At 59.5% G+C, this 22,059-nt stretch overlaps 8 protein-coding genes across 8 annotated transcripts; 6 read left to right on the top strand and 2 right to left on the bottom strand.

Annotated features, from left to right (window-relative positions):
* On the bottom strand, positions 1 to 1,821 carry HRG_06331 (glycosyl transferase family 90 domain-containing protein; the record flags this gene model as incomplete). Its single annotated transcript, XM_044864802.1, has 2 exons — positions 1 to 1,143; positions 1,207 to 1,821. 2 exons carry the CDS (start codon positions 1,819 to 1,821, stop codon positions 1 to 3), a joined length of 1,758 nt encoding a protein of 585 aa, XP_044719742.1.
* A 2,006-nt stretch (positions 1,822 to 3,827) lies between these two features.
* Positions 3,828 to 5,668, top strand: HRG_06332 (hydroxyproline-rich glycoprotein DZ-HRGP; the record flags this gene model as incomplete). The annotated part of the gene is made up of 3 exons (XM_044864803.1): positions 3,828 to 3,950; positions 4,034 to 4,121; positions 4,188 to 5,668. 3 exons carry the CDS (start codon positions 3,828 to 3,830, stop codon positions 5,666 to 5,668), a joined length of 1,692 nt encoding a protein of 563 aa, XP_044719743.1.
* Positions 5,669 to 8,132: 2,464 nt separating this feature from the next.
* HRG_06333 (uncharacterized protein) lies at positions 8,133 to 9,110 on the top strand (the record flags this gene model as incomplete). The annotated part of the gene is made up of 1 exon (XM_044864804.1): positions 8,133 to 9,110. The coding sequence occupies one exon, from the start codon at positions 8,133 to 8,135 to the stop codon at positions 9,108 to 9,110; it is 978 nt and encodes a 325-aa protein (XP_044719744.1).
* A 1,190-nt stretch (positions 9,111 to 10,300) lies between these two features.
* HRG_06334 (bromodomain-containing protein) lies at positions 10,301 to 11,608 on the bottom strand (the record flags this gene model as incomplete). Its single annotated transcript, XM_044864805.1, has 3 exons — positions 10,301 to 11,353; positions 11,408 to 11,535; positions 11,587 to 11,608. 3 exons carry the CDS (start codon positions 11,606 to 11,608, stop codon positions 10,301 to 10,303), a joined length of 1,203 nt encoding a protein of 400 aa, XP_044719745.1.
* Positions 11,609 to 12,021: 413 nt separating this feature from the next.
* HRG_06335 (repair protein rad1/Rec1/Rad17 domain-containing protein) lies at positions 12,022 to 13,570 on the top strand (the record flags this gene model as incomplete). Its single annotated transcript, XM_044864806.1, has 5 exons — positions 12,022 to 12,160; positions 12,220 to 12,274; positions 12,333 to 12,372; positions 12,526 to 12,697; positions 12,747 to 13,570. 5 exons carry the CDS (start codon positions 12,022 to 12,024, stop codon positions 13,568 to 13,570), a joined length of 1,230 nt encoding a protein of 409 aa, XP_044719746.1.
* A 912-nt stretch (positions 13,571 to 14,482) lies between these two features.
* HRG_06336 (uncharacterized protein) lies at positions 14,483 to 14,779 on the top strand (the record flags this gene model as incomplete). The annotated part of the gene is made up of 1 exon (XM_044864807.1): positions 14,483 to 14,779. The coding sequence occupies one exon, from the start codon at positions 14,483 to 14,485 to the stop codon at positions 14,777 to 14,779; it is 297 nt and encodes a 98-aa protein (XP_044719747.1).
* A 3,790-nt stretch (positions 14,780 to 18,569) lies between these two features.
* HRG_06337 (uncharacterized protein) lies at positions 18,570 to 20,270 on the top strand (the record flags this gene model as incomplete). The annotated part of the gene is made up of 2 exons (XM_044864808.1): positions 18,570 to 19,476; positions 19,528 to 20,270. The coding sequence occupies 2 exons, from the start codon at positions 18,570 to 18,572 to the stop codon at positions 20,268 to 20,270; spliced, it is 1,650 nt and encodes a 549-aa protein (XP_044719748.1).
* An 838-nt stretch (positions 20,271 to 21,108) lies between these two features.
* HRG_06338 (anaphase-promoting complex APC subunit CDC26 domain-containing protein) lies at positions 21,109 to 21,318 on the top strand (the record flags this gene model as incomplete). Its single annotated transcript, XM_044864809.1, has 1 exon — positions 21,109 to 21,318. One exon carries the CDS (start codon positions 21,109 to 21,111, stop codon positions 21,316 to 21,318), a length of 210 nt encoding a protein of 69 aa, XP_044719749.1.
* Positions 21,319 to 22,059: the final 741 nt, after the last annotated feature.

Raw genomic sequence — 22,059 nt, forward strand, 5'->3', positions numbered from 1 at the left:
TCACTTGTCCTTCAAGTCGTCAACAAAACCAAGCGTATGACGATTCTCATCGCACACTCTCGCCCATTCGAGCAGCAGGCGCCACACGTATAGACGCATATCGTCCCTTCGCAGTACTGTCTCAGCCCATTCCTTGCCGCGCTCGGCGATCAGGCGCGCCGCCACGTCCCCTGGCCCGTTGCCGTCGGCGAAGAACTCGAGCACGGGATAGAGGTCTTGGAAGGTGTTGTCGAGCGGCACAAAATGCAGCCAGGGGACAAGGCGGTCATCATGCCACTCGGCGTAGATGGTGGCTTTAAGCGGCAGGCTGGTAGACCGGAGGAAGCCGCGGAATCGCGCGCTAAAGGAGTTGCCGTCGACATCGGGCAGGAACTTGTAGCGGTATTGCTTTTTCATGGGCATTTTCTTGACTGCGTGAAAGGTGTCGTTGAAGAACCTACAGTGGTCGGGGGGCGAGCAGAGGTGGATAAAGGCGGCATCAGCAAAGGTACTCAGCCAGGGGCCCAGCTGTCCGTCCCGAGTGCGACGTCTCGGGTATACATCTCGCGACGGGAGCTCAAAGGTCATTGCCCGAGTCCCTTGGGCCTCGACGCGAGCGACCGAGGTGCCGTTGAGCATATCGACCAGACGGTGGCGCTGGAAGTGATGCCAGGTATGAGGCTTGGGACGGCCACCCGACCCGTCGCCACGCCAGACGAGCCCGTTTTTCTTGCGCGTCCACGGCGGTCCGTGACTCTCCCCGCCCGAGTAGAACTCCATCTTGCTGAGGTACATGGCGCCGGGGATGAGGATTTCGTTGTTCATGGGCAGCTTGGAGCCGCCGAATAGAGGGATGAGCTCCTCCGAGGTCGATTGACTGATTGGCTCGATGAAGGTGCCGTGAAGCTGTCGAATGTGCGGCTGCAGACACGGATCCATGGCTGCGGTCCAATTGTGAACGAAGCCTTTGTATGCGTAGCTTGGCCGGTAGTTTTGCGGATACTCGGCCGGGCCGGAGAAATGCTCGACCTGTTTGACTCTATATGCCGGCGTGTCTGGGCCGCAGCCTTGAACGGCCAGGTTCCAATACTGCTCGCCGGGGCCGTGCCACTTGGGGTCATACGGGCTGGGCTTGGGATCGGCCTCGTCAACGTCCTTTAGGCCCTTGAAGTGATTCGTCACCTCTTGGGCTTTGGGCATGCTTCTTTCCTTGGCCTCCTGGTCTACCAACTTTGCAACGGCGTCAAAGGGCACGACCAGGCGAGATTCGTCCATGTAGTTGACAGGCATATCGACGTCTGGGAGATGGGCGGCAAACTCTTTCACCAAGTCTGTCCATAGCTGCAGCCAGGGCACTAGTTTTCCCACGTCGCCCTGCGGGGAGGCCTTTCCGTCTCGGACCTTGACGACAAAATGCCAGTAGCTGGCGCGCCTCTTGAGTGTGTCGGGGTCGAGGGCCCAGTAGGGAGTCAGGTCCCTGTATATCCTGTCAAAGTAGTCCTCGACGACAACGGCCTTGGCGTCGATGGCGGCCTTGAACCAGGCATCGAAGCCCGGGGGCGGATGTCTCCCCCTCCTGGCGCGGTACCTGGCGGCGGCCGTGTCGAGGTCGGAGCTGCGGGTGCTGAGCATGGCCTCGTGGCGCGTCCTCGCCTCCACCATGAGTTTCATGATGGGGTGGTTGTGCCCGCCAGGGATCTTGCGCAGGGCGGGCGTGTCCCAGAACTTGGTGTCGTGCCAGAGGGCCATGCTTGCGAGGGCGAAGAGCAGCAGGAAGGCGATGGCGAGGTATCTGAGGATGGCGGGCGAGGGCCACAGCCAGGGGCTCCGTCGCTTCAGCATTGAGGCTGTGAGGCTGCGGTGCAGCAGGGCACCAGTCTTGAGACAAGCAACGCAAGCAAGGCGGGCGGCGCTCGAGGCTCAGGGCGGCCGAAGGGTTCGAGGGTCTTTTGGGGTGTCTCGGGAGGCCTGGCGGTGTCTGGCTTTTCGCGCCGCTTGGCAGCCCGCTTGAGTGCATGGTGGGTGGATGGGGGCTCCGGCCAGGGGGTCTGATTGCTCGGATGAATGGCATGTCGGAATTGCATCTCGCGACCATGTACATGTCAGTACTGCACTGTGTACTGCACTGTGCAGCAGGGCCACGATGCTCTCATGTGCTCCGCATTGTCTTGATGTCCCTTGGCCCACCCTTGGCGTGGTTCTACAGTAGTAGGTAATTAGCACAGTAGGTAGACTGGCGCATTGTGGCAGAGCCAACAAAGGTCGCATTAGATAAATGACCTGCCTTGTGCAACAATGCTTCCGTTTTTGTGCTCCCACATTGTAGCTTACAGATGCTGCGATACCGACCTTTACAGCCACAACCACGAGATGGCGAGATCCCTTCAAAGGGCCCAGAGGCTCCAAAGAGGTAACTGCTCCACAGGTCCCCTGTCTGTGTGACTCTCCTTGCATCGACTTTGAAGTTGGTGTACGCTTCTGGGGTTGTCATGTATCCTAAAGTAGAGGACGAGGATCACGGTACGTACTTTATTCAGTCACGTACTAGGTACCTACCTAGATAGGCAGTACCGTAGAAATAGCGCGACTGATTGCTGTGCTGTACTGCTCGGTGGTTACAAACGATAACTTACCGCTTTAGAGCCTGTAAGACCTGAAGGGGCACTGTACAGTAAGGTACCACTTAGGTACTCGAATGTCCTTCCACAGACCCAGGCCCCAACGGTGTTCTCCAGGTACGGCCCATAAGTTACATGTTCCAACGTGCGCCAACGTATCCATCTTCTTGTACAGATGCGCGGCAAGGCGAGAAGATCATGGCACAGGCCACGAGCAGCAACTGTATGACGAGTGAGAAACCCGATTTAACCCGCAAAAACGATGCCTTGACCAACCCGAACTGCGGAACAGGCCATGTTTCTCTGAAGAACCGAGCAGCAATGATGATACCGAGTTTGCTACTCGGGCATCAAGCCAAACAAGTGCCGCGCATGTAAATGCTTGGCAGCACAGTCTCCACCAAACTTTCTCTCAACCATGTCCACCATCGACAACGATCCTCTGTGGAGGTGACGGCATTGTCCCCACGATGGCCCAGTCGCTCTTTGTAAGGCCACCACCGCCAACCACTCAACTGAAGTGCATTGTTATTAATTAGCAGCGCCACGTTTTGTTGAACAGAGTCGCCACCCATGACGTCAAACGCTGTCCCTTTCTTTGCCTTTGAGCCTGCCCATCATCGGCCTCTTTGACCAAGGCTCTCCGAGAGTCAGTCATTTCTTTCCGGTAAACACTAGTACGGGATAAAAGAAAAAGGCACTCATCTATTCTTATACCGATCCTGCTTATTAAGACTTCTTCGCGGGGTAGCCGTGCTTTCACGCTCTCCAGCAAGTATTAGTACTGCATTGATGGTGTAACTACCTAACCAACCCCCCCCCCTCAAGAAATATCGGTCAGCCAAAGTCACCGTCTTGTCGACCTCAGTTCTCCTCATCCTCCATTCTTGCTCCTCCTCCTTGCACGCGCAAACATACCCGACCTCGCCGACACTCGGGCCGAGCACCAGCACCTCCGCCATGGCATGCCGCTGCTGCATCTAAGCCAGCTCAACTCTCACCGACCTTGCAAGCGCCAGCTCTCCTCTATCCAGCCTCATCTCGCCCACCGCCAACTGCTTCCTCGCTCTCTAAGTTTCGCCGCAGCCGCGCTCCCATGCACGGCATCTGTGGCTGATGCTCTCCCGTGCTTCTTGCCCTGTACCCCCCAGTCGCTCGCTGCCTACGTCCTCGCGCCGCCTTCGACAAGCTGAAGCGCCCGGCTGCTGCTGAGTGCGCACCGCCGGTAACATGTCGACGCCATGCCCCGACTCGCCGCCCGCTTCCGCCGTCCAGTATGCCTACATGTTTGAGAAGAACAAGGGCCCGACCAAGCAGCTCGACGCACTATTAAGGGCCATAGCCCGCCACACTGTAGGCTCTCCTTTCAACCTGTCAAGTCCCGGACATGGGGCCCCTCAAGCTGATGATGGCTGCTTTCGCCCTTGTCCCTCCAGATCCTCGAGCTTGGCGACAAAACAGACACTCATCTGACGCCCACCAAGCTGGCCGCCTTCTACCGGGCCGTCGGCGGCGACTATGACGGTAGGTGGTCCACCATCACGAGTACGCTGCTTGCCTTGCCATATCCCCCTCTCTAACCGGCCGCAGCCCTCTTCGTCGACATGCCTCACCCTTCCCTCTCCTTCATCTGGCAGGTCACCGGCTGCCAGCACACGCTCCAACCCACCCACGATGACTTCGCCCCGCCTACCATTCCCGCCCTGACCATGCGAGGCTTCTCGCGCTGGGAGTCGCTAGAAATCTTGTTAGGTCCCGAGGAGCATGTCCCGTTTATGCAGTATGCCGTCAAGAACTGGGACCTAAAGCACCCAGAAACAGGCGAGGCCTTTCCCCCCGACTTGCCGGCGCATGTGTTCCCCACTGAGACCGACATGGACGTTGACCGCTGGCATAAGTCTTGCGCCGCCAGACTGAGGAACGAGGCCGCTTCTTCGGCCGACGACGGGCCGCCGCCGAATCCCGCTGGCGCCACCCAGCAGCCCGAGCCCAGGTTCACCTACGTTCGCTCGAATCCGTTCCAGCCGGCGTCGCCACGCCCGAGGGCGGCGGATCCAGATTACTTTGGACGGCCAGTCTACGTCCACGTACCGGCAAGGCACGCAGGCCAGCGCCGGCCAGATCGGTCTCCGCACCGCGACGATGTCGCCGAGGAACGAATGAGGCGCAAGAGCTTCTCCGACTACGCGTCCGCACCGCCAGATGCCGAGCCGCACTATCAAGGTGGTTCATCTAGCTACCTCGACCCGGGCGTAAAGCGGTCGCCCCAGCCTCGGCGACATAGCCACCCGAGACGCCTATCGACCGATTCGTCCGACTCGGATTCGGCGCCTGTGCGCGTCGACTACGGCGCAAAGCGGAGGCGCCATCCCGTCTCTCCCCCACCGCCATCCTTTCGCCGATTTGTGCCTCCTACCGCGCCGGTACCGCCGCCTGCCGCCCAGAATATACCAACCTCATTCCGCCCGCACCGTTCGGAAATGCGGTCGGACGAGGCCAAAAAGCGTAACGTGCCGAGCCCGCTTGGCTCTCTGCGCAACAAATTGAGCGAGACAATGTCAAACATCTTGCCCAATGGACTGACCTCGGATCGACCCCGGCCCGGCTCGCGGCAAAACTCGGTAAACGATGGTGTACACCCGCGGAGGAGTCGCGAGCCGTTTCAGCCCTCCCGCTTGAGTCAAAGCTATTCTGACTTGGACTCGGACAGTTCTTCGGACGGCGGCCCCCCAGAAGGCGATCTACGGAGGAGACGCAGGATGCGAGACGAGCGCGAGCGGGAACGACTTCGGAGGGGGCAGACCCGCGACGTAGACCGAGACTGGGAGGAGGAACGGGACTCGGGCGGTCGGCGGGAACGGATCCGCGTCCGGCGGCCGGACACGCAGCGGCGCACCAGCAGCCATGCCGACATCGACCGGCAGCGCGACGCGGCGGGGTGGGACCTGCGTGACAGGGACCGGGCGAGGGACGAGAGGAGAAAGTGGGAGAGGCGGTCACCCGAGGCAGCCATGGCGCCCCCAACCACAGGCGTGGCTGGGCGACGATACCCAGAGCCGGCGTACAGCTAGAGCATTTACGGGGGACAGATCCTTGAACCCCAGACGAGAACGGACAAACACGAGCAGACATGGCATCTCGATGCTACTGGAGACAGGCATTGATGGATGAATAACATGACACCACTTGACGAAACTTATGATGTCGGATCCTTGTTCTTCTTTTGTTTGATGATACTTGGTAGACAAGTTTAAACCAGAGAACAGGGCTCACAGCACTCACTTTGGGCCCGAGTCATGGCGCGTGCATGACACTCGTTTGTCATACTTGTTTGGCTCTCTTATTTCTCTCCCTGACTTTGGCTCAATATTTATTCTTGCCACGCTGCTGAGGGCGCGTCCCGTCGCCGGGCCAGTTCCCGTGTCAGGACGGAGCACTGGGTGAGTTGCGGCGATGGCCCACGGTGTGAGAAATTGGGCGGGTGGGCGCATGCACGGGGCAAGAGTCAAGCGTAGACGCGCAAGCATGTAATTCAGTTCAGGCGATAGAGGACAGAGAGGGTCTACTGTAGGAGGGCAGAAGCAAACATGAAATATCCGGCCACTTGCAAGAGAGCAAAGGCGAGGCGCACCAATGTCTCGGGAAGACCCTCCGCAGGGGTGCGGAAGCGACTAGGCAGCGAGGGGGTGGCGGATCGCATCCGAGGTGGGCCATGTGGCATCTGCCTGCTGTGTCTGCCTGGCGGCTGCAAGGAAAAGAAAGACCTGCTTGCCGCATGGCCGCCAATGGATTTCGAGCACGCGGGCTGCCGTGCAGGTGTCGTGACGGGCGTTGGGTATGATTGGCTCTCCATGTGCTGCGGGCTGTCGTGGTGTTTGCTTACGCTTACGGCTTCTGTCCTTTTTTGCTTCTTTTCCGACCTTTTTTACGGATACTCTTGATGCTTCTTGTACGCGCGCACGTGGAGACCTCCCTCGTCTCCGCTCTGAAGGGCCGGGGAAGGGGGATGTGGTCGAGCCAGCGATGCCTGGCGGGATGTGCTTTGGTCTGCGGGGTGTGGAGGTGGCCGTTGGTTTATGTGCACTCGGTAGATGCATCAAGAGCTGCAGACCTGCCTGGCCTTATCGTGGCGGAGGAATGAGGCCAACTAGACGGAGAGCAAAAGGGTAGGTAGGGTGTGCCTATGGCATGCCTTGGCTTGATGGTCGATCGATTTGTGTGTAGGAGTAACTAGGTTACCAGTTAGCGGATCGTGCGAGCAGAGTTCGATGCTCGTTTGTGCCATGCCTTTCCAACGGTCAACAGCGAGTGCAATCTACAAAGCGAGGAATGCCGTTTATCTCGAGGGCAAAGGGGGTGGTCAGGATCGTGAGTCTGTTAGGTAAGCAGAGCGCCCACTGTAACTCTGACAGCTGGGTGTGGCACACGGGGGCGTGCTGGGGTGGAGTACATACTCTCCGTACAGTTGGCATTACGGATACAGGGCCCACTAGCAGCTCCGCTGTGCCCGAGCCTTGGGAGGGAGCTGCGTAGCCTCATGCTGCCTGCCTTGGCCTGCATATCTGTATGCGCGCACATAATCCACAGGTGGTGAGTGCCTGGGCAAGCCATGGGACCCCTGGCCAGAACCGAAGGCTGCACCGAGTCCGCTAGCAGTGAACTAGGTACTGTTCCTCGGCAGCTGTGTGTGCACAGACTTGGGCCACTCGAAAGGTACCGCCTCCCTCTCTAGGCATGACGGGCCTAAGGTACCTTAGGTAAGGTAGGTAGGTAGGTACCTCACGGTAGTTAGGTACCGGTAGTTAGGTGGTTACTTAGGTACCTCCTTGCTTCCATGCTTGCAGGCTTCCACGCGTGCAGGCCATGATGAATGCCTCTCGTGCTGCACTGTAATACAGTACGTGCGTGCACACCCAGCGCCGTCAAATGTCAACCCCCTAGCGCTCATCGACAGGCAAGCAGCAGTGGGGGAGAAAAGAGAGCAGAGGCCGAAGCCAAGGAGGCGAGGTCATGTAGGGTATTATCTCCCTCCCACTAGCACAAAGCAAGCCACCATTTAGGATTCGTCGGCGGGCATGCTGGAAAGCCACGCCTTGCCTTCTCCGTACGAGCTCCTCTCAACTGATCTCTGCCTCTTTCGTCGCCCTTCCATCCATCCCTTCCACCCACCCACCATCTCCTTGTCCCTTGCTTTCCCGCTCTCGTGTGTGCGCCTCTGCTGTGCTCTGCAGATTACCTACGGAGGACTTAAGTTACCTACGCATTGAATCAGCAATCTGCCCAAGGGACCCGCACCAACTGCTGACATCGCAGCCCGACTCGACTCTCTCTCTCTCTCTCTCTCTCTCTCCGCCGCCGCCCTTTGTTCCGTCACTCCGACAACCCGTCTCCCGCTGCTGCCTCTGGCCGTCTGCTTGTCCAACCACCCCACGTTTCACCCCTTCATCCTCTTTTCCCTCCCCCCTCGTGACCACCTTTGAGCAAACAGCCCTCGGCGGCCACCCTTCTGCCCTCTGCGCACCCGCACCCGACACCATGAAGGGCCGCCCCGTCGACGAGCTCGTCTACGAGTGGATGTTCCCCAAGCCAAAGTCCACCGACCCCCAGACCTTCAACGCTCTTCTCCAGCGCAGCCTCGTCCCCGAGGTCCGCCAGGAGACGCAGGCCTTTTACGGGCACCTCGAGACCCAGGAGGCTAAGTATCCCGGTCTCGACTACACCCACGCCACCCACCGCATCCGCCTCAGCCGCTGGCCCTGGCACTGCCGCCTCTTTCGCGCCTTCAATGCCCTCGGCCTCACCCACGCCGAGATCGCCACCCTGACCAAGTGGGAGGGCACCAAGTGGGCAAAGGAAAAGTTTGAGAAGGAGCAGGGCGTCACCATCCGAGATACCACGGCCGACGGCTTCCCCGACTGGGTCGAGCCCACGGATCTACGACGCGTGCCTCAGGACAGGACCGCCCCTGTCCGCAGCCTCGGCGTGCTCGAAGCCAACGACGAGGAAGACGACGACGACGAGAGCGACGACGAGCTTGAGAGCGTCGGCCTCGAGCTCAACGAGCGCCTCCGCGCTCAGGCCGCCAGGCGTGAGGCCGGCGAGACGTCAGCCGTCTTGGACGAAGAGTGGGAGCAGTGGCTCAAGTCTGTAATCGAGACGGGCGAGCTCGACATCATCACCGCGCAAATGACGGATCCAATGTTCCACCGAGCCACCTCGAGCTCATCCGCCATTCCCGCCGCCCTCATCCCACCCACCATGCTCACCGCCGCCAGAGCGGGCCACTGGACCGATATTCCCGAGTTCCTCCAACCCGTCCTACAACGCACCCTCGAGGCCGAAGGTTCCCACCGCGCACCCCCGCGGTCGGCGGCCCCGTCCAGCTCCTCTTCCAGGCGGCAGGTCGCCGACGACCAGACCCGCGTGCGAGTTCCCTGGCCCAGACGGACCTACTCGGACCTTCGCTTGCCGGTCGGGGACGCTTCGCGTACGGCCCAGGCTCGCGGCGCCTGAAAACAACAACATCCGTGCCGGCGCGGCTTTCTTTCTGTTTCGGGTCAAGGGAGCCTCCACGGCTTGTTGACCAATTTCCTCCAAATCTGGCCTTTGCGCTTTTGTTACTCTTGTTTTTCGCCCTCGATAGAGACCCCCATGGATATGATACACTTGTTTGGGGCCGCGCCTGATTTACGACAGCGATAGACAACGTCGTCACTTGCCGTGGGAATCTACCGGCAGCACAGAGAGATGGGCCCATAATAAAAGTTGAGACATTGATGTGGTTTCTTGGCTCTTTCTATTTTTTAGACATGGGCTATTTTCAGATATGGTTTCGGAGGCTGTTACTGGCGTTACGAGGCGATCTATTGGCAATCACTGTCTTATTCCGGCCCTCGTCGTTTTCTTTCTTAATTTGGGGGTGTCGATGACTGTCGATACTGGCAGACTCCAGGGAATTTTGCGAGCGATCTCATTCCAGTGGGCGGGCCGTATATACTTGGAGACGGGAATGGAAGGCTTGGTGAAATATGGCTAGTTGGTGCAGCGCAGAGAGGGAAATGGGAGGTGCGGCGTCTTGACCTACCGGCCAACTACCTATACTTGTTTGGGCAGTTTGGCCTACTTCTGTCTCCCTACTTCTGTCCCCTTGGTGAGGACAGGGGAGCTCATGCGATTGAATCCTCTCACGTTTGAATGAGAAACTGCGATAGCCAGCTTGCATGTCGAGTTGAGTCGGTGATTTGTGGTGCCAAAAGCTCATCCGACCCTATCAATGCCAGAGTCAACACCGTCTTGATTCTCCGACACCAAAAATCTGTGCTATCATCCCCCTTTGCGCCAAAACTATCATCCAAAGCCTCTCCCTAGTCTCGGAGCAACACAAAGGCGTCACCGCCACACTAAAAGCCAAAGGGCGCTGCCGTCATTCGAGCCGTGTCCAGCACCAGCGAGACCGCTCCAAACGCCACGCTTGACCATCCAAATACACAAGACAACAACTGAGTTCAAAGGCAAAAGAATGTGAGACCCAAGGGCCTCGGCAAAAGCGGCGACGACGTTCATCAAAGGGGAAAACAAGGACAAATAAAGAGAAGCAAGGAAGCATGAGCAAAGAAAAGGCCGACAAGGAACAAGGGTCCGAAGCCGCTTCACCTCGATTTCTGCCATGTGAACGTCCCGGGTCGCCACTGCCGGCTTGAACCCTACTTCTCCGGCTCGAGGTGCGACCACTCGGGCACGGCCTTGATCTGCTGCCACATGAACTTCTCGAGCTTGTTGGCCGACTTGGCGTAGGGCGTGTTCTCGTTGTTGTACTTGCGGCAGTTGTCAAAGATGAGCTTCGCGTCCCGGACAAAGTCCTCTGGCGTGGCGTACTGGTCGGCCTCGAGCTTGTTCTCCATGTTGCTCAGGTCCATGGGCTCCTTGATGACGTCGTAGTAGTCGGCGACGTCGTCGCGGTTAACAGGGATGAGAAAGGGCCACGCCGAGTTGTGGTTCTGCAGGTCGTTGAGCAGGTGAAGGAGCTGGTTATAGTTGGGGCCGTGGCGGGGCTGGCGCGCCAGCTCGTCCATGTCGGGGGACCAGCCCGAGGCGCGGATGGCAGGAATGTCGAGCGGGTTGATCTCCTTGACGGCGCCCTTCCACTCCTTGGGCGGCGCGTGCACATTGTGAGACTTGGAGTAGGCGCGGATCTTAGCCTGCACGCACTCCTTTTGCTTCAGCAACATGCGACCCATCTCGAGGTAGCGGATCCGGGGCAGCATGGAGCACTGCATGATGGTCCCGCCCTCGTAGTCCTTGATGTATCCCATCCAGACCTTGCGATCCAGCGTGATTTCCTTGGTGAAGCCTTGCTTTTTGAAATAGCCAATGGCGTAGTTGTCGGCATACGTCAGAAAGTGCATGACGTCGCTGCTAGCCTTGACGTAGTCCTTGAGGTGTGACATGAGATGGGCGCCGTATCCTTTTACCTGCTGATCGGAGCTGATGGCGCAAAAGACAATCTCGGCAAAGCGGCGGCCCTTGAAGGGACGGTACGTGATGCCGCCGACGACCTCGAGGGGCTTCTTGACAATGGCAATGGAGAGGTGGGTGCGGTCGTAGACGAGGCGCGCAATGTAGTCCTTGGGCATCTTGGGGAGCTGTTTCTGGAAAATGCACTTCAGGCCGGTGAGGATGACGAGCGACTCGCGGTCGCCATCGTTGTTGACGACGCGGAACTCGATCTCGCCATTGCGTTCTTCTATCACAGCCGGCTACACGGGGCGTCAGCGAGCGCACGGCGCGACAGGACGAGGGGAGGGGCGCGCCTTTTCGGGGAACGGAATAGGCTTCATGGCCGGCTTCTTGGCGCCCGGGGACTCAGCCGAGGCATCGTGCTTGACGCGCTTCGAGGCCGACGGAGAGGTGGGATCCTCGGACGCCTTGCGCTTAACATCTGCTGGGGCGGTTAGCTCGTCATGGGCGACGTCGGGCGAGCAAGACATACTCTCTTCCTTGACTTCCGGCATGTCGACATTCAAGCTATGATAGCGATGATGGAAAGCGCGCCTCCAACGGCCAGGGAGATGCAAGTTGTTCGCAGCCGGGCTGTTGAGGTGCTGTCTTTCGTTGCGTTGGGCGTTAGAGTGGGGACCTGGCGTAGTTGCTGTACTACGTAGTGCAGCCGCTGCGGCGCTGTTCGTGATGCGTGGGATTGAGAACAAGGCCCGTGCCACGCTTATGTAATTCTGTGCATGACAGGCTGGGGCAGGTCGCGCTAGGCTCCTTCGGTCGACGGGCCACGATGCACATCTGGAGCACTCGGCAGCTCCCAGCTTCAGCTTCAGTTCATCATCCCCAGCCGAGTGATCCGCAATTCCACTCGCGTCCAAAGTCAACCCTCCCGAAACAGCCTTCCGATAGATCCCGCGAAACCTGGCACATGGATCCCTCGCTGCATGAGGTCTGGCAAGCTGCTGCGGGCAGTCCCTTCCTCCCCACCGTCGGCAAAGGAACCCAGTTCTTGGTCGGCTCCGTGCTGGTGCTGTCGGGCGTCGCGGCCACGGGCGTCTTTGCGCTGAGTACGCCCTTCTCCTACACCCTGACGTGGCTTCTGTCCCGGCTCTAATCCCGAATGCAGACCGCTCGCTCGTCAACCTCACCGTCATCGGCATCCCGGCTTCGCTGGCACTGGCGTACGTTGTCACCGGCGGCAATTGACCTGCTCTCGCTCATGCATGCTAACCTGCGTAGGTTCGGAGTCGTCTACATGTTCTGTGCGGTCGGAGTCTACGTCTGAGATACCCAACCCTCTACCAGAGTCATCCGGTTCGGCCCACGCTTGTACGTTAGTTGAAAACGAAAGAGAAAACGCGCTCGCGCGAACTGTTGCCCCCCCGTCGAGCCTTTCCATCCTTCTTTCCGCGCCGTCTTGCCATCGACGGAGCCGTCGCCTCTTGTTATGGCGCCTGAATCCGTTCCCATTTTCCGTGCGGTAGCCACGTCCACGCGGCCTCTATACCAGCTTCTCCGCTGCATCAACTTTGCGCCCAGAGTTCACGTTCAGATTACCGAGGAGGGCATTCGATTCGCGGCTGACCACGCCCGGGTCATGCAAGGTACGAGCGACCGGGCTCTATTTCTATTTTGTCACTGACAGCGCTTCAGGTGTTGCTTTCTTGGACAAGGCGCTTTTTGCGGCGTACACGGTCAATCTCGCCCCGACATCAGATGGCGAGCCGCCCGAGCTCCCCAACTTCCAGATATCTCTGGCGTCCTTTCTTGAGGTTCTACAAATCTTCGGGGCCGTCGACGTTGCCACGCGTGCGCAAAAGGCGGAGCAGGATCCTTACCGAAGCAATCTGCGCAACTACCGACCCGACGCCTTTAGCAACCAAACCCTGGGCATCTCGGGGACCTGCACGCTGATTTACTCGGAGGAGGGCGACCCGTTCAAGATCACCATAGAAGAATCTGGAGTCAAAACTACGGCCGGCCTGACGACGTATCTTCCGGAGATACCAGAGGACATTCCCTTTGACCGCAACGACCTGGCATTCAAAATCATCATGCAGTCTCGGTGCCTGCTGGAGTCACTCGCCGAGATTTCCCCAACGGCACCTGTCAAGCTCACGATTACGGCCATGAAGACGCCGCCGTACCTGTCACTTGCCGGCACGAGCGACCTCGGCACCTCTGGTGTGGACTTTGCGCGGGGAAGGGACCTGTTGGAGACCTTTACCATTGCGGGCCGGTGGTCGCAGACGTACAAGTTCGACTTTGTCAAGAGTTCGAGTGAGGCGATGCGGATCGCGAGCAAGGTCAGTCTGCGGGGCGATGGACAGGGTGTGCTGAGCTTGCAGTTCATGGTGGACATGGAGAGCGGCAAGAGGAGCTTCTTAGACTTTCGATTTGTCCCGTTTGTGGCGCATGACGAGGATGAGGATGACATGGAGGGAGAAGGGGAAGAGGTAGAGGAAGCTGAAGGATGAGACGCCTCGGAGAAGTTGCCGTGAGACTATTCGTTGAGTATTGAGGGGCGCCTTTACGGGTCTCAGGTGCCTGGATGGGTGGATTGTGCTCAGAATAAAGGCGTCAATGAAGTCATATGGCGGCCAGACCTTTCCCCCTCGCCCTACTTGCTCTGATTCTAATCTTTTCCACGTGGATGAGGGGCCATGGGCCAGTCTGGAGGTGGGATGGAAAGGAATGCAGCCTCGCAGCTTGACCTTATCCCATGCTGCTGCCAACCGCCATACGGTACCAGATTCCTACGCATTCTACAAAGTGCGCAGTATTACAGGGAACGTCTTGGAGGTGTATACGCGGGTAGGATGTGTTGAGATGGCGCAGGAGAGGTGGAAGCTTGGATGATGCGATTCTCCACCGGGTGCGAAGCGGCCAGCCTCGCCAGAGTGTGTCCCGCCCTTGGCAATGTAGTTCACGACGGGTCCTTGGCCGTCCATGATGATCTATCGCCGCGGGTGGAGGTGGCTGGCTGCCGGGCGTTTCAGGCAGACGAGTCGCAAGTTGCAAGCATGTGCCGTCGAGTCTATTTCTTTTCTCTGGCAAATGAATTGCCCACGCAGCGGCGCCGGCGAGCGTCATTGTGGTGCAATGAGTTTATACTACAGCTTGTCAAGGTATGGCCAGCGTGAGGGAGGAGACATGATGGCACTGGAGAATGGACTGGAATGGAGGTCGGGGCGGGGCAGGAGAGGTGTCGTCAAGGGAGGGAGGTGAGTGAGACCTTGGACCGAGAGAGACATAATGGGGATGTGTCGTCCTTAAAAGCAGAAGAAAGCCTGAGGCCCATTTCACTCAAGTGCACAAAGACACTCGCTTTCTCCGAGACAAATCCGTCACTTTCTCTCTCTCTGAAACACACAGAAAATTTATCCAAGATGCTCCTGACAAAGGGAATCGAGCTCCGCGACGGCGACGAGGACCAGCGCCGAGTGCGCCGACGCAGCAGCTTCCGCAAGATGACGGCCCTCCCGCGGCGGGCGGTCGCATCGCTGACGCTGTGGCGGGCGCGAGACGGCGGCGCCGCGGTCGACGAGCTCGACAAGGAGGACGAGGACGACTGCCGCACGCTGCTCAACGACCGGCCGGTGCGGTTCCCGAGGCACGTGGCGTCGTTGTTTTTCAGGCAGGGGGGGGCGAGGAGGTTGCAGGAGGAGGATGAGAGCCTTCTCTAAAGGGTGACGGGCCGGACCTGTCTGTCAAAGGAGGCCGGACCTGTTTGTCCAAGGAAGCTGGACGACATGATTCATGCGAGACGGAGACGACGATGACACGCAGATACGCATAAGCGCGGACGCAGAGGGACATACGCCCTCTCTCCCTTTCCACCTTCTCCTTTTTGGCATCCCCCTCTCAATCTCTCGCCATCTATTTCTCACGCACCCGAGATTAAAGGAGGCGGCTCATGCGAATACATACCCAGCAGATGCCGAGGGAAGCGGCGCAGGCCACGCAATATCAGAAAAGGGGAGGACTCGAGTGGGCAAAGGGACATTGACATAGGTAATATAGGACTCGACCAGGGGGTTTGGTTCTGGCCCTTTTGGGGGCCGACATGGGGTGCCGTCGGCTGCACGTCCGGACGGGGGGCCGTCAGCAGCAGAGTGGAAACGGAAGGTTGACTCTATATCCGGGGAACGGTTGAAGAGTCTGGATCCACGTTGCGCAACAGAGCATGAAGCCATGTCTTCTTCTTTCTCTTTTGTTTGCATCTACTCAAGTCATTGGTCAGGTAGGACATGACAAGACAAGGGGGGGTGAATGCGTGATAGCCATATAGACTGCAGAGTATTCAAAGAATACAGTGCCATGCGCACACCATCATGACGCAAAGGGAAGAAGCAGCGAAGCAGGCTCCTCTTCTTTTCCGGTTCGGCGAGATGCTGAAGGGCTGGAGGGCCGGGGGGCTCCATGGCACCCACACACGTGCGTCCACCTTGGGCTTGCATACATTCACTCATCCATTCATGCAGGTGCGTGGAACAAAGTCTGTTCTTTCGTTTCTTTTTCCCATCTTCGGCTCGGCGGGGAATCGTCCATGGTAAACAATTGCGGCGATGTCGGAGGTTGAGATGGCATGAATCGCCTGTTGGCCGCGAGTCTTGGCCAGAGCGGTTGGCCAAGGCCGCCCGTCGAGAGCCGTGCCGCTGTGGCCCCGTGCCTACACGACGGGAGCCCAACGACGAAAGAGGCAAGATAGAGCGGGGGATGATGCAAAAACGCGAGATAACAATGATTGACAGGGGTGGAGGTTCCCCCGTCGATGCGATGAGAATGGCGGACGGCTCTGCACAGGGCCCCTGCTCCGGGCCGACGAGCAAGGCAAGGGAGAAGGACTGGTGTCGTCAAGGCGCCCGTGACTGTTCTTCCTCTGCGGAACCATCCGTTGCAACCAGTCGGTCAAAGACCGGGGGAGGAAAAAGAAAGGAAAGACAGTTGCCTGTAGCGGAGGCTGGAGAGAGAGGGACGGAGAAAGGGACGACGAAGCTGGCCCGGCCAGAAGAAGAGAGCCAACAGGATGGAAAGCGGGGGAGGCCGAATTAGCGGTTGGGCATTGTCAGTAACTGTGGCGGCATTTCTCGTCGCCATGGAGAGGAGAGCGCGAGCGTCGGTATGCTCTCATGGCCTCTCGAGACGCATGGTTGACCTTGCGGCGACGTCAGGCCATGGCTGCTAAGCGATGAACGGACTCGCTGTAATTGTAGGAGGGCAGACAGATGCTCTGGCAACGGGGCACGGGCTGAACATCGGGCCGTTTCTCAGGCACTTGGACTGGTGACTAAGGCCTTAACTCGGCTGCTTCGTCTAGCATCCCTCGTCATACTCGTCTTCCGCAGACAGACAGCGACGCACACACCCATCCATCCATGCATGACAGCAGCAGCACAACCTCTTTCCATCTCCTATCCCTCTCTCTCTCTCGCTCGCTCGCTCGCTAGCCCGCTTGCCCCCGTCGGCCGCGGGAAGATGGGGCAGCTGCGCCGAGGCCTCCTTTCGGCCCCAAGCGAAGCGAACGCGCACCCCAGGCCTGCCCAAAACAAACCCACGTTTCCCACCACGAGAGAGTAACCAACCACGCAGACCAGCGTTTCCAAGGACTTTCGTCATTCTACCTCGAACCGCATGCAGCGGGCTGAACCGTTCAACGGCTCCTGCGCTGTGCCCTGCCTTGGCAAAAGATAACGGGTTGCATCTCATCTGTATACAGCACGCGGGCCTGGACAAACTGGGGAAACGAAGGAACAGAGAAAGAAAAAGAGGATGGAGGGCAGAGTCATGGCCACCTTTGGTTCATCAGCCTTTGTCTCTCGCTTGCGGCCGTTGGTACGTATCGCCGCCCCAGGCAGCTGCATAAGGATGGATGCATCCATCGACAAGGCGATTCAGCAGCACCCCAAGGCCCACCTCGAGGCACGTCTGAGCTCGTGCATGAATAGCCCGTCGCACGTGGTGTCGCCTCTTCTCCGCTTCTCCTGTACACCACTGGTGTCAGTCTGATAACTCCGGCGAACCAGATCGCCATCTCGTCATGACGTCGCCATGGCGGAATTCAAGAGACGCGAGGGCCTTTGAACACGCCTCAGAAAACGCCCTTCTTGACGGTCAATCCAGTCGTTCGCCGACAGGATGACGTTGGCATGCCGAGTGGCTGCGCAAACGTCATGCAGCCCCCCCGTCGCGGCCGAAGCTGACTCCACGCGCTCCCTCCCGGTGGCGGCCGGAAGGCTCCATGGCCGCCGGGGATAAGAGAGGCGCCAGGGGTTTCTTGACATTGCCGGCGAGGCGTGACCCCAGATGATGGCCTTGACTCCGAGGGACCCCGAGGGCCCAACGCCATGCCCATCAACCACGACGCAACGCCTCGCGCCAACCATGGTCCCTGCGGCACCTGCTCAACAATGCCGCTCCGTTGGGCCGTGGTAGCGAGGCTCCAGAGTACCAGCCTTAGCTGGTATTCCTGCGTCAAAGAAACCAAACGGGCATGCATGGCCTTGGGGGGCCCCATGTCGCCTCGGCCAGAATAGCAACCCCCCAACCACGCGTCTACAGCCTAGTATACAGCCTAGTATACAGCCATCGACCACTGCTGCGCCCATCCATCTGTGCACGTACTGTACATTCATAGTCCCGGCCGCCGTGTGGAGCGGCGCCCTGGACCCAGGCTCTCCGCTTCTCCTCGTCCAGGTCCATCAGCTTGCTTCTTTATTTGTCCCAGTGCCGAGAGGGGTGCATCCACTCGGCTGTCCTCCTCATCCGATATCATCCCTCCGCCCCCCCTCCCCGGCCCCGAATCCTCCTTTCATCTCGAATCCTGCTGATACCTCATGTGCTCGTGCGACCCGGCTCTGATCCGAACTCGTCTCCCGGCCGCAAGCCCCTAATTTCCTGGCCTGCATGTGCCCAAAGTAACAGGTCGCTCCTCTCGGCCCTGTCCGCCTGGTCCTCTTCCCGGTCAGACTGGACGCCATCATGGACAGCTTCTCCATCGGCCGGCTCTCGGTCCACCGTCCGTCCAAATCGGCCGACAGCGTCCCCCACATAAGTCAACATCAACCGTCCATCTCGGACGATATCTCTTTGAGCGACACGGTTTCCAAAAAGACTTCGAGGTCGTCTCTTTCATGGCTCCCGCCCATTGCCTGGCGCAGACCCCAAAGCCCCCCCGTCATCATCCGGAGCCGACGTGAACTCCACCAAATCTCGACACCACTTCCTCCCGTCTTATCCACCTCACTTCCGTCCGCCGCCGACTTGCCTTGCCACCGCCAAGGCCGCAAGCTTGGAGTCTCGGAGAGGCGCCTGGCCGCCTCCATAAGGGAAGCGCCGGACCCAGGCACCACCTCTCGTCTGTGGAGGCGCCGTGCATCATCCTTATCACACGACAACCCCAGGTCCGGCCTCGCTGGAGCCTCCCGGGATCCTTTGGATCCGCTACCCTTTCCAGCGAACTCTGGCCCGGCCGAGATGTACGACGTCGTCAAGGATCGCAGCCCGACCCCTGCGGGCGAGCAGTCCGATGAGAACTGGTCTGTCAACGTCCAGCAATTGATTCAGGAAACCGAACGAGCATTCGAGGCCGTCGGCAATGCCATTAGCGAGGTCCACCTGACCTCTTGGCTTCACGATGTCTCCGAGCCAGCTGCACCAGCGCCCATTGTTCCAACGCGCCCTACTGCTCCGCCCCAATCGCCAACCCGGTCCAATCAAGACAACCGTAACAAAGAAGGGCTCTTGGAAAGAAAGCCACTGGCTCGCAAAGCATCCATCTCCAAGTCCCAGCGAAGAAAGAGAGGCAGAAAAGCTAGTCGCGACGTCTTTGGAAGCGCTCGTTTCCAGGCAAAGGCCATCCCCTGGACGCTGGCGGAGAGCGTCGGCAACGCGCTGGGCCAGCGTTTCAAGCGCGTCGTTGCCGACGAGATGCTGACCCCGGATCGCATGGAAGAGCTTAAGCGGAGTCGGGAGGAGGCCCAAGAGGCAGAGGCCCAGGAGGCAGAGGCCAAGTTGCTGCGGGAGTGCCGATCATCGACAGAGTCGAACCGCAGCACCTTGACCGACCTGTCTGACCAGTCCGTTGGGCCCTTTTATTTAGAATGCCTGACGTTGAACATGGATGCAGCGGCGGATGTCGCGGATTCACCCCTGGCACCCGCCGAGCACAACGCTGCCGCCGCTGCCATCGATGAGGATGCTGTACATGCCGACTTTCGGGCGTCAAAGGGCGTGGGGGGCCAGAACGATGAAGCGAAAGGATCAGGGGCCGTGCCTGTCGACGAGCATGCGTTCCCCTCTCCTCCTCCAAAGAGCAATGCGCGACAGGGAGCAAGAACGGCACGACTACCCACAATACCCGAAGTGTTTTCCGCCGCCCCTGGTAGCTTGCGACGACGGCCGGGGACGAGGCGACGGTGCCGGGCCAAGCAAGAAAAGGTGGAGGAGAAGCCGGAGGAGAAGCCGGAGGAGAAGCCGGAGGAAGATGAAGAAAGAATCTACTTCAAGAGCACATCCCTTTCTTCCGCCAATCGCGCTTTTCGGCACGGACCAATCTCTTTTCAGAGACCCGAGGCGGGCAAGCGCAGAGGATGCGCCGAGGACGTGGACGAGACGGTGGACTGGACGGCGTTTCAGATGGCGATTTTGGGAGGAGCAGGCGACCTGTTGTCGGGCATGTACGAGGACGACCAGAACCAAATGGCCGACGACATGGTTGAATGGTTCGAGACGTTTGGCTTCGAAACGCCCGGGCAACTGATTGCTGGCAACGGCCGGCCGCCGCTGGACCCGCCGCATAACATCTACTCGTCGTCTGTATCGACCATCAACTCGGACACGGAGCTCCCGATACCCGTGCAGAGCGAGAGGCAGTCGCCGCATGATGGCGGCGCGCACGGCAAGTCGGACACAGCCACAGACACGGTCAGGTTCTTCCGCAGCGGCAGCAACGCCGACATGCGGCGGTACGTGCCGGGACAGGAGCATCAGAAGAAACACGAGTTCCTTGGAGACTCAAAGCGGGGGCCGGCCCGGCTCCTGGTGGTCGGGGAGGAGGTGCCGGAAGATGTTTCCGAGGACCTGGCGGAAAGAGTGCCCATGGGGTGCAACCTGGAGCACGATCTAGACGATTTCTTGCGCTGGGAGAGACAGTATGCATACGGCGGTATCTTCTGAGCAAGGCGAGTCTCATCGCTTGTGTCTTGCATATCGGGCGTCTGGATATACCTTGGGCTTCTACTATTTTTTGGATTGGGGCATTTGGGAGGTCAAGGCGCAGGCTGCTTGGGGGATCTTCCGACGCGTTGCTCATGGCGATGAATCACGAGATATGAGTGTGGCCTGGCAGCTTGCTACAGTAGACGGAATAGCTATAGATGAAAGACTCGAGTCTATTTCTTTGGCGGAATGCAAGGTGAAGAATGACGTATTTACCGGGCCGCTTCTCCGGGGCTTGAACGGCGAGAAGCCGCCGCTCGGCTCATGGTGGGACAAAGCCCCACGTGTACCGGGTACCCCTGACCATGACAAAGCGGGACGAGCCGTCCAGGCGCGCGCCAAAGGGCAAGAAGGGCAAGGTACACAGTACCCACCAATGGCTGGCATCTAGACGCGCCCCCGCACGCGTCTCTCTCGTCATCTCCTCTTCATCCCTTGGTTTGTTTCGCTACACAGCACGCTTCTGCGCCCCAGATTCGTACTTACCCCGACGGCTTACGCCCGAGACCGAACACCCGACTCGAAGGCCTTCCAGAGAGTCGGCGCGCGGGAGATAAGAGCCGGCGGCGCAAGGACCGGGAGCGAGAAGCCCCCTTCGTCCCGCCGGAGCGAGCGAGCGCAGGACGGCCGGGACTCTCCCCCGGTGTCTGGACTTGGTTCCTCGACGCGCGCGCCCTCGCACGGCTCCGTCGCTGCACCTATTCCAACGTGCGCGTGCGCCCTCTCGCGCGCCGTTGCGGACCCACACACACAAACACACTCTACGAACGCAACGCACGCGCGCACGCGGAGAGCAATGCTCCGCCGCCCGCCCACGACGCTCGCCATCACGGCCGAGGACGTGGCCGCCTACGAGGACCGCCGCGCCGCCGAGGCCCTGCACGCCGAGGCCCAGCTGCAGCTGCAGCAGCCGGACGCCGCCGCCGCCGCCGCGCCGCCTCGGCAGGTGAGTCCGCGCCGCGCGCGGGAGGAGCGGATTGGTGTGGCGCGTCGTGCGGGCCGGTGACGGGGGTTGGCGGGGAGGGAGTTCGTCCCGAATGGGGGGCTGTGCGCGTTGCGCCGCTTTGAGTTGCTTGGAGCGGTCGTGGGCGTCGGCGTGATGGGGTGGTGAAGGGTTGGACCAGGGTGCCGCGCGAGGCTGGGTGGGCCATGGTCTGGACGACGACGACGATGACTATGGCAGCGACCGAGGCAGCGGCGCACCCGCGTTGAACAAGGCCCGACGACGAGCAAGCCAAGGCGCGCCAAACCCGCTCCCTCGCCCTCGCCAGCCCGCAGCCAAGAGTCGCGACGCCCGGCTACAACACCAAGCTACGAATCCTCCCTTCGGACAGCAGAAACCTCGCACCTACGCCGGCAACGGTGGGGAAACTGCGCCGTCATGACTTCCGACGCCGCAGAATACGTGTTGTCCCCCTTGGACAAAGCTTCGCTCGCACAACACCACACACCCCGCGGTCGACGTCTCCCCCTCAAGCAGAGGCTCGTCAACTACGGCCTCGAAAGCGGTGGCTGGATACACAACAGAGTAAACATTCATGCATTCCCATGTACATATAACTCGTGCCGCATTCTTCAATTTCATGTGCTTTTCATGCGCCACTCGGACTTCTAGCACCCCCCCCCCCGTGCATAGTATAAGCCCAAACACCCATTAATGTACGGATACGTGTTTCTACTATACAATTTACGCAATGCTTCTGCCCACCGTAAAGAATGCCCCGTCGCCCATGCAGACCAACGTCGC

This window comes from Hirsutella rhossiliensis, assembly GCF_020360975.1.
Source record: "Hirsutella rhossiliensis strain HR02 chromosome Unknown scaffold00006, whole genome shotgun sequence".
Classification (NCBI taxonomy): Eukaryota; Fungi; Ascomycota; class Sordariomycetes; order Hypocreales; family Ophiocordycipitaceae; genus Hirsutella; species Hirsutella rhossiliensis.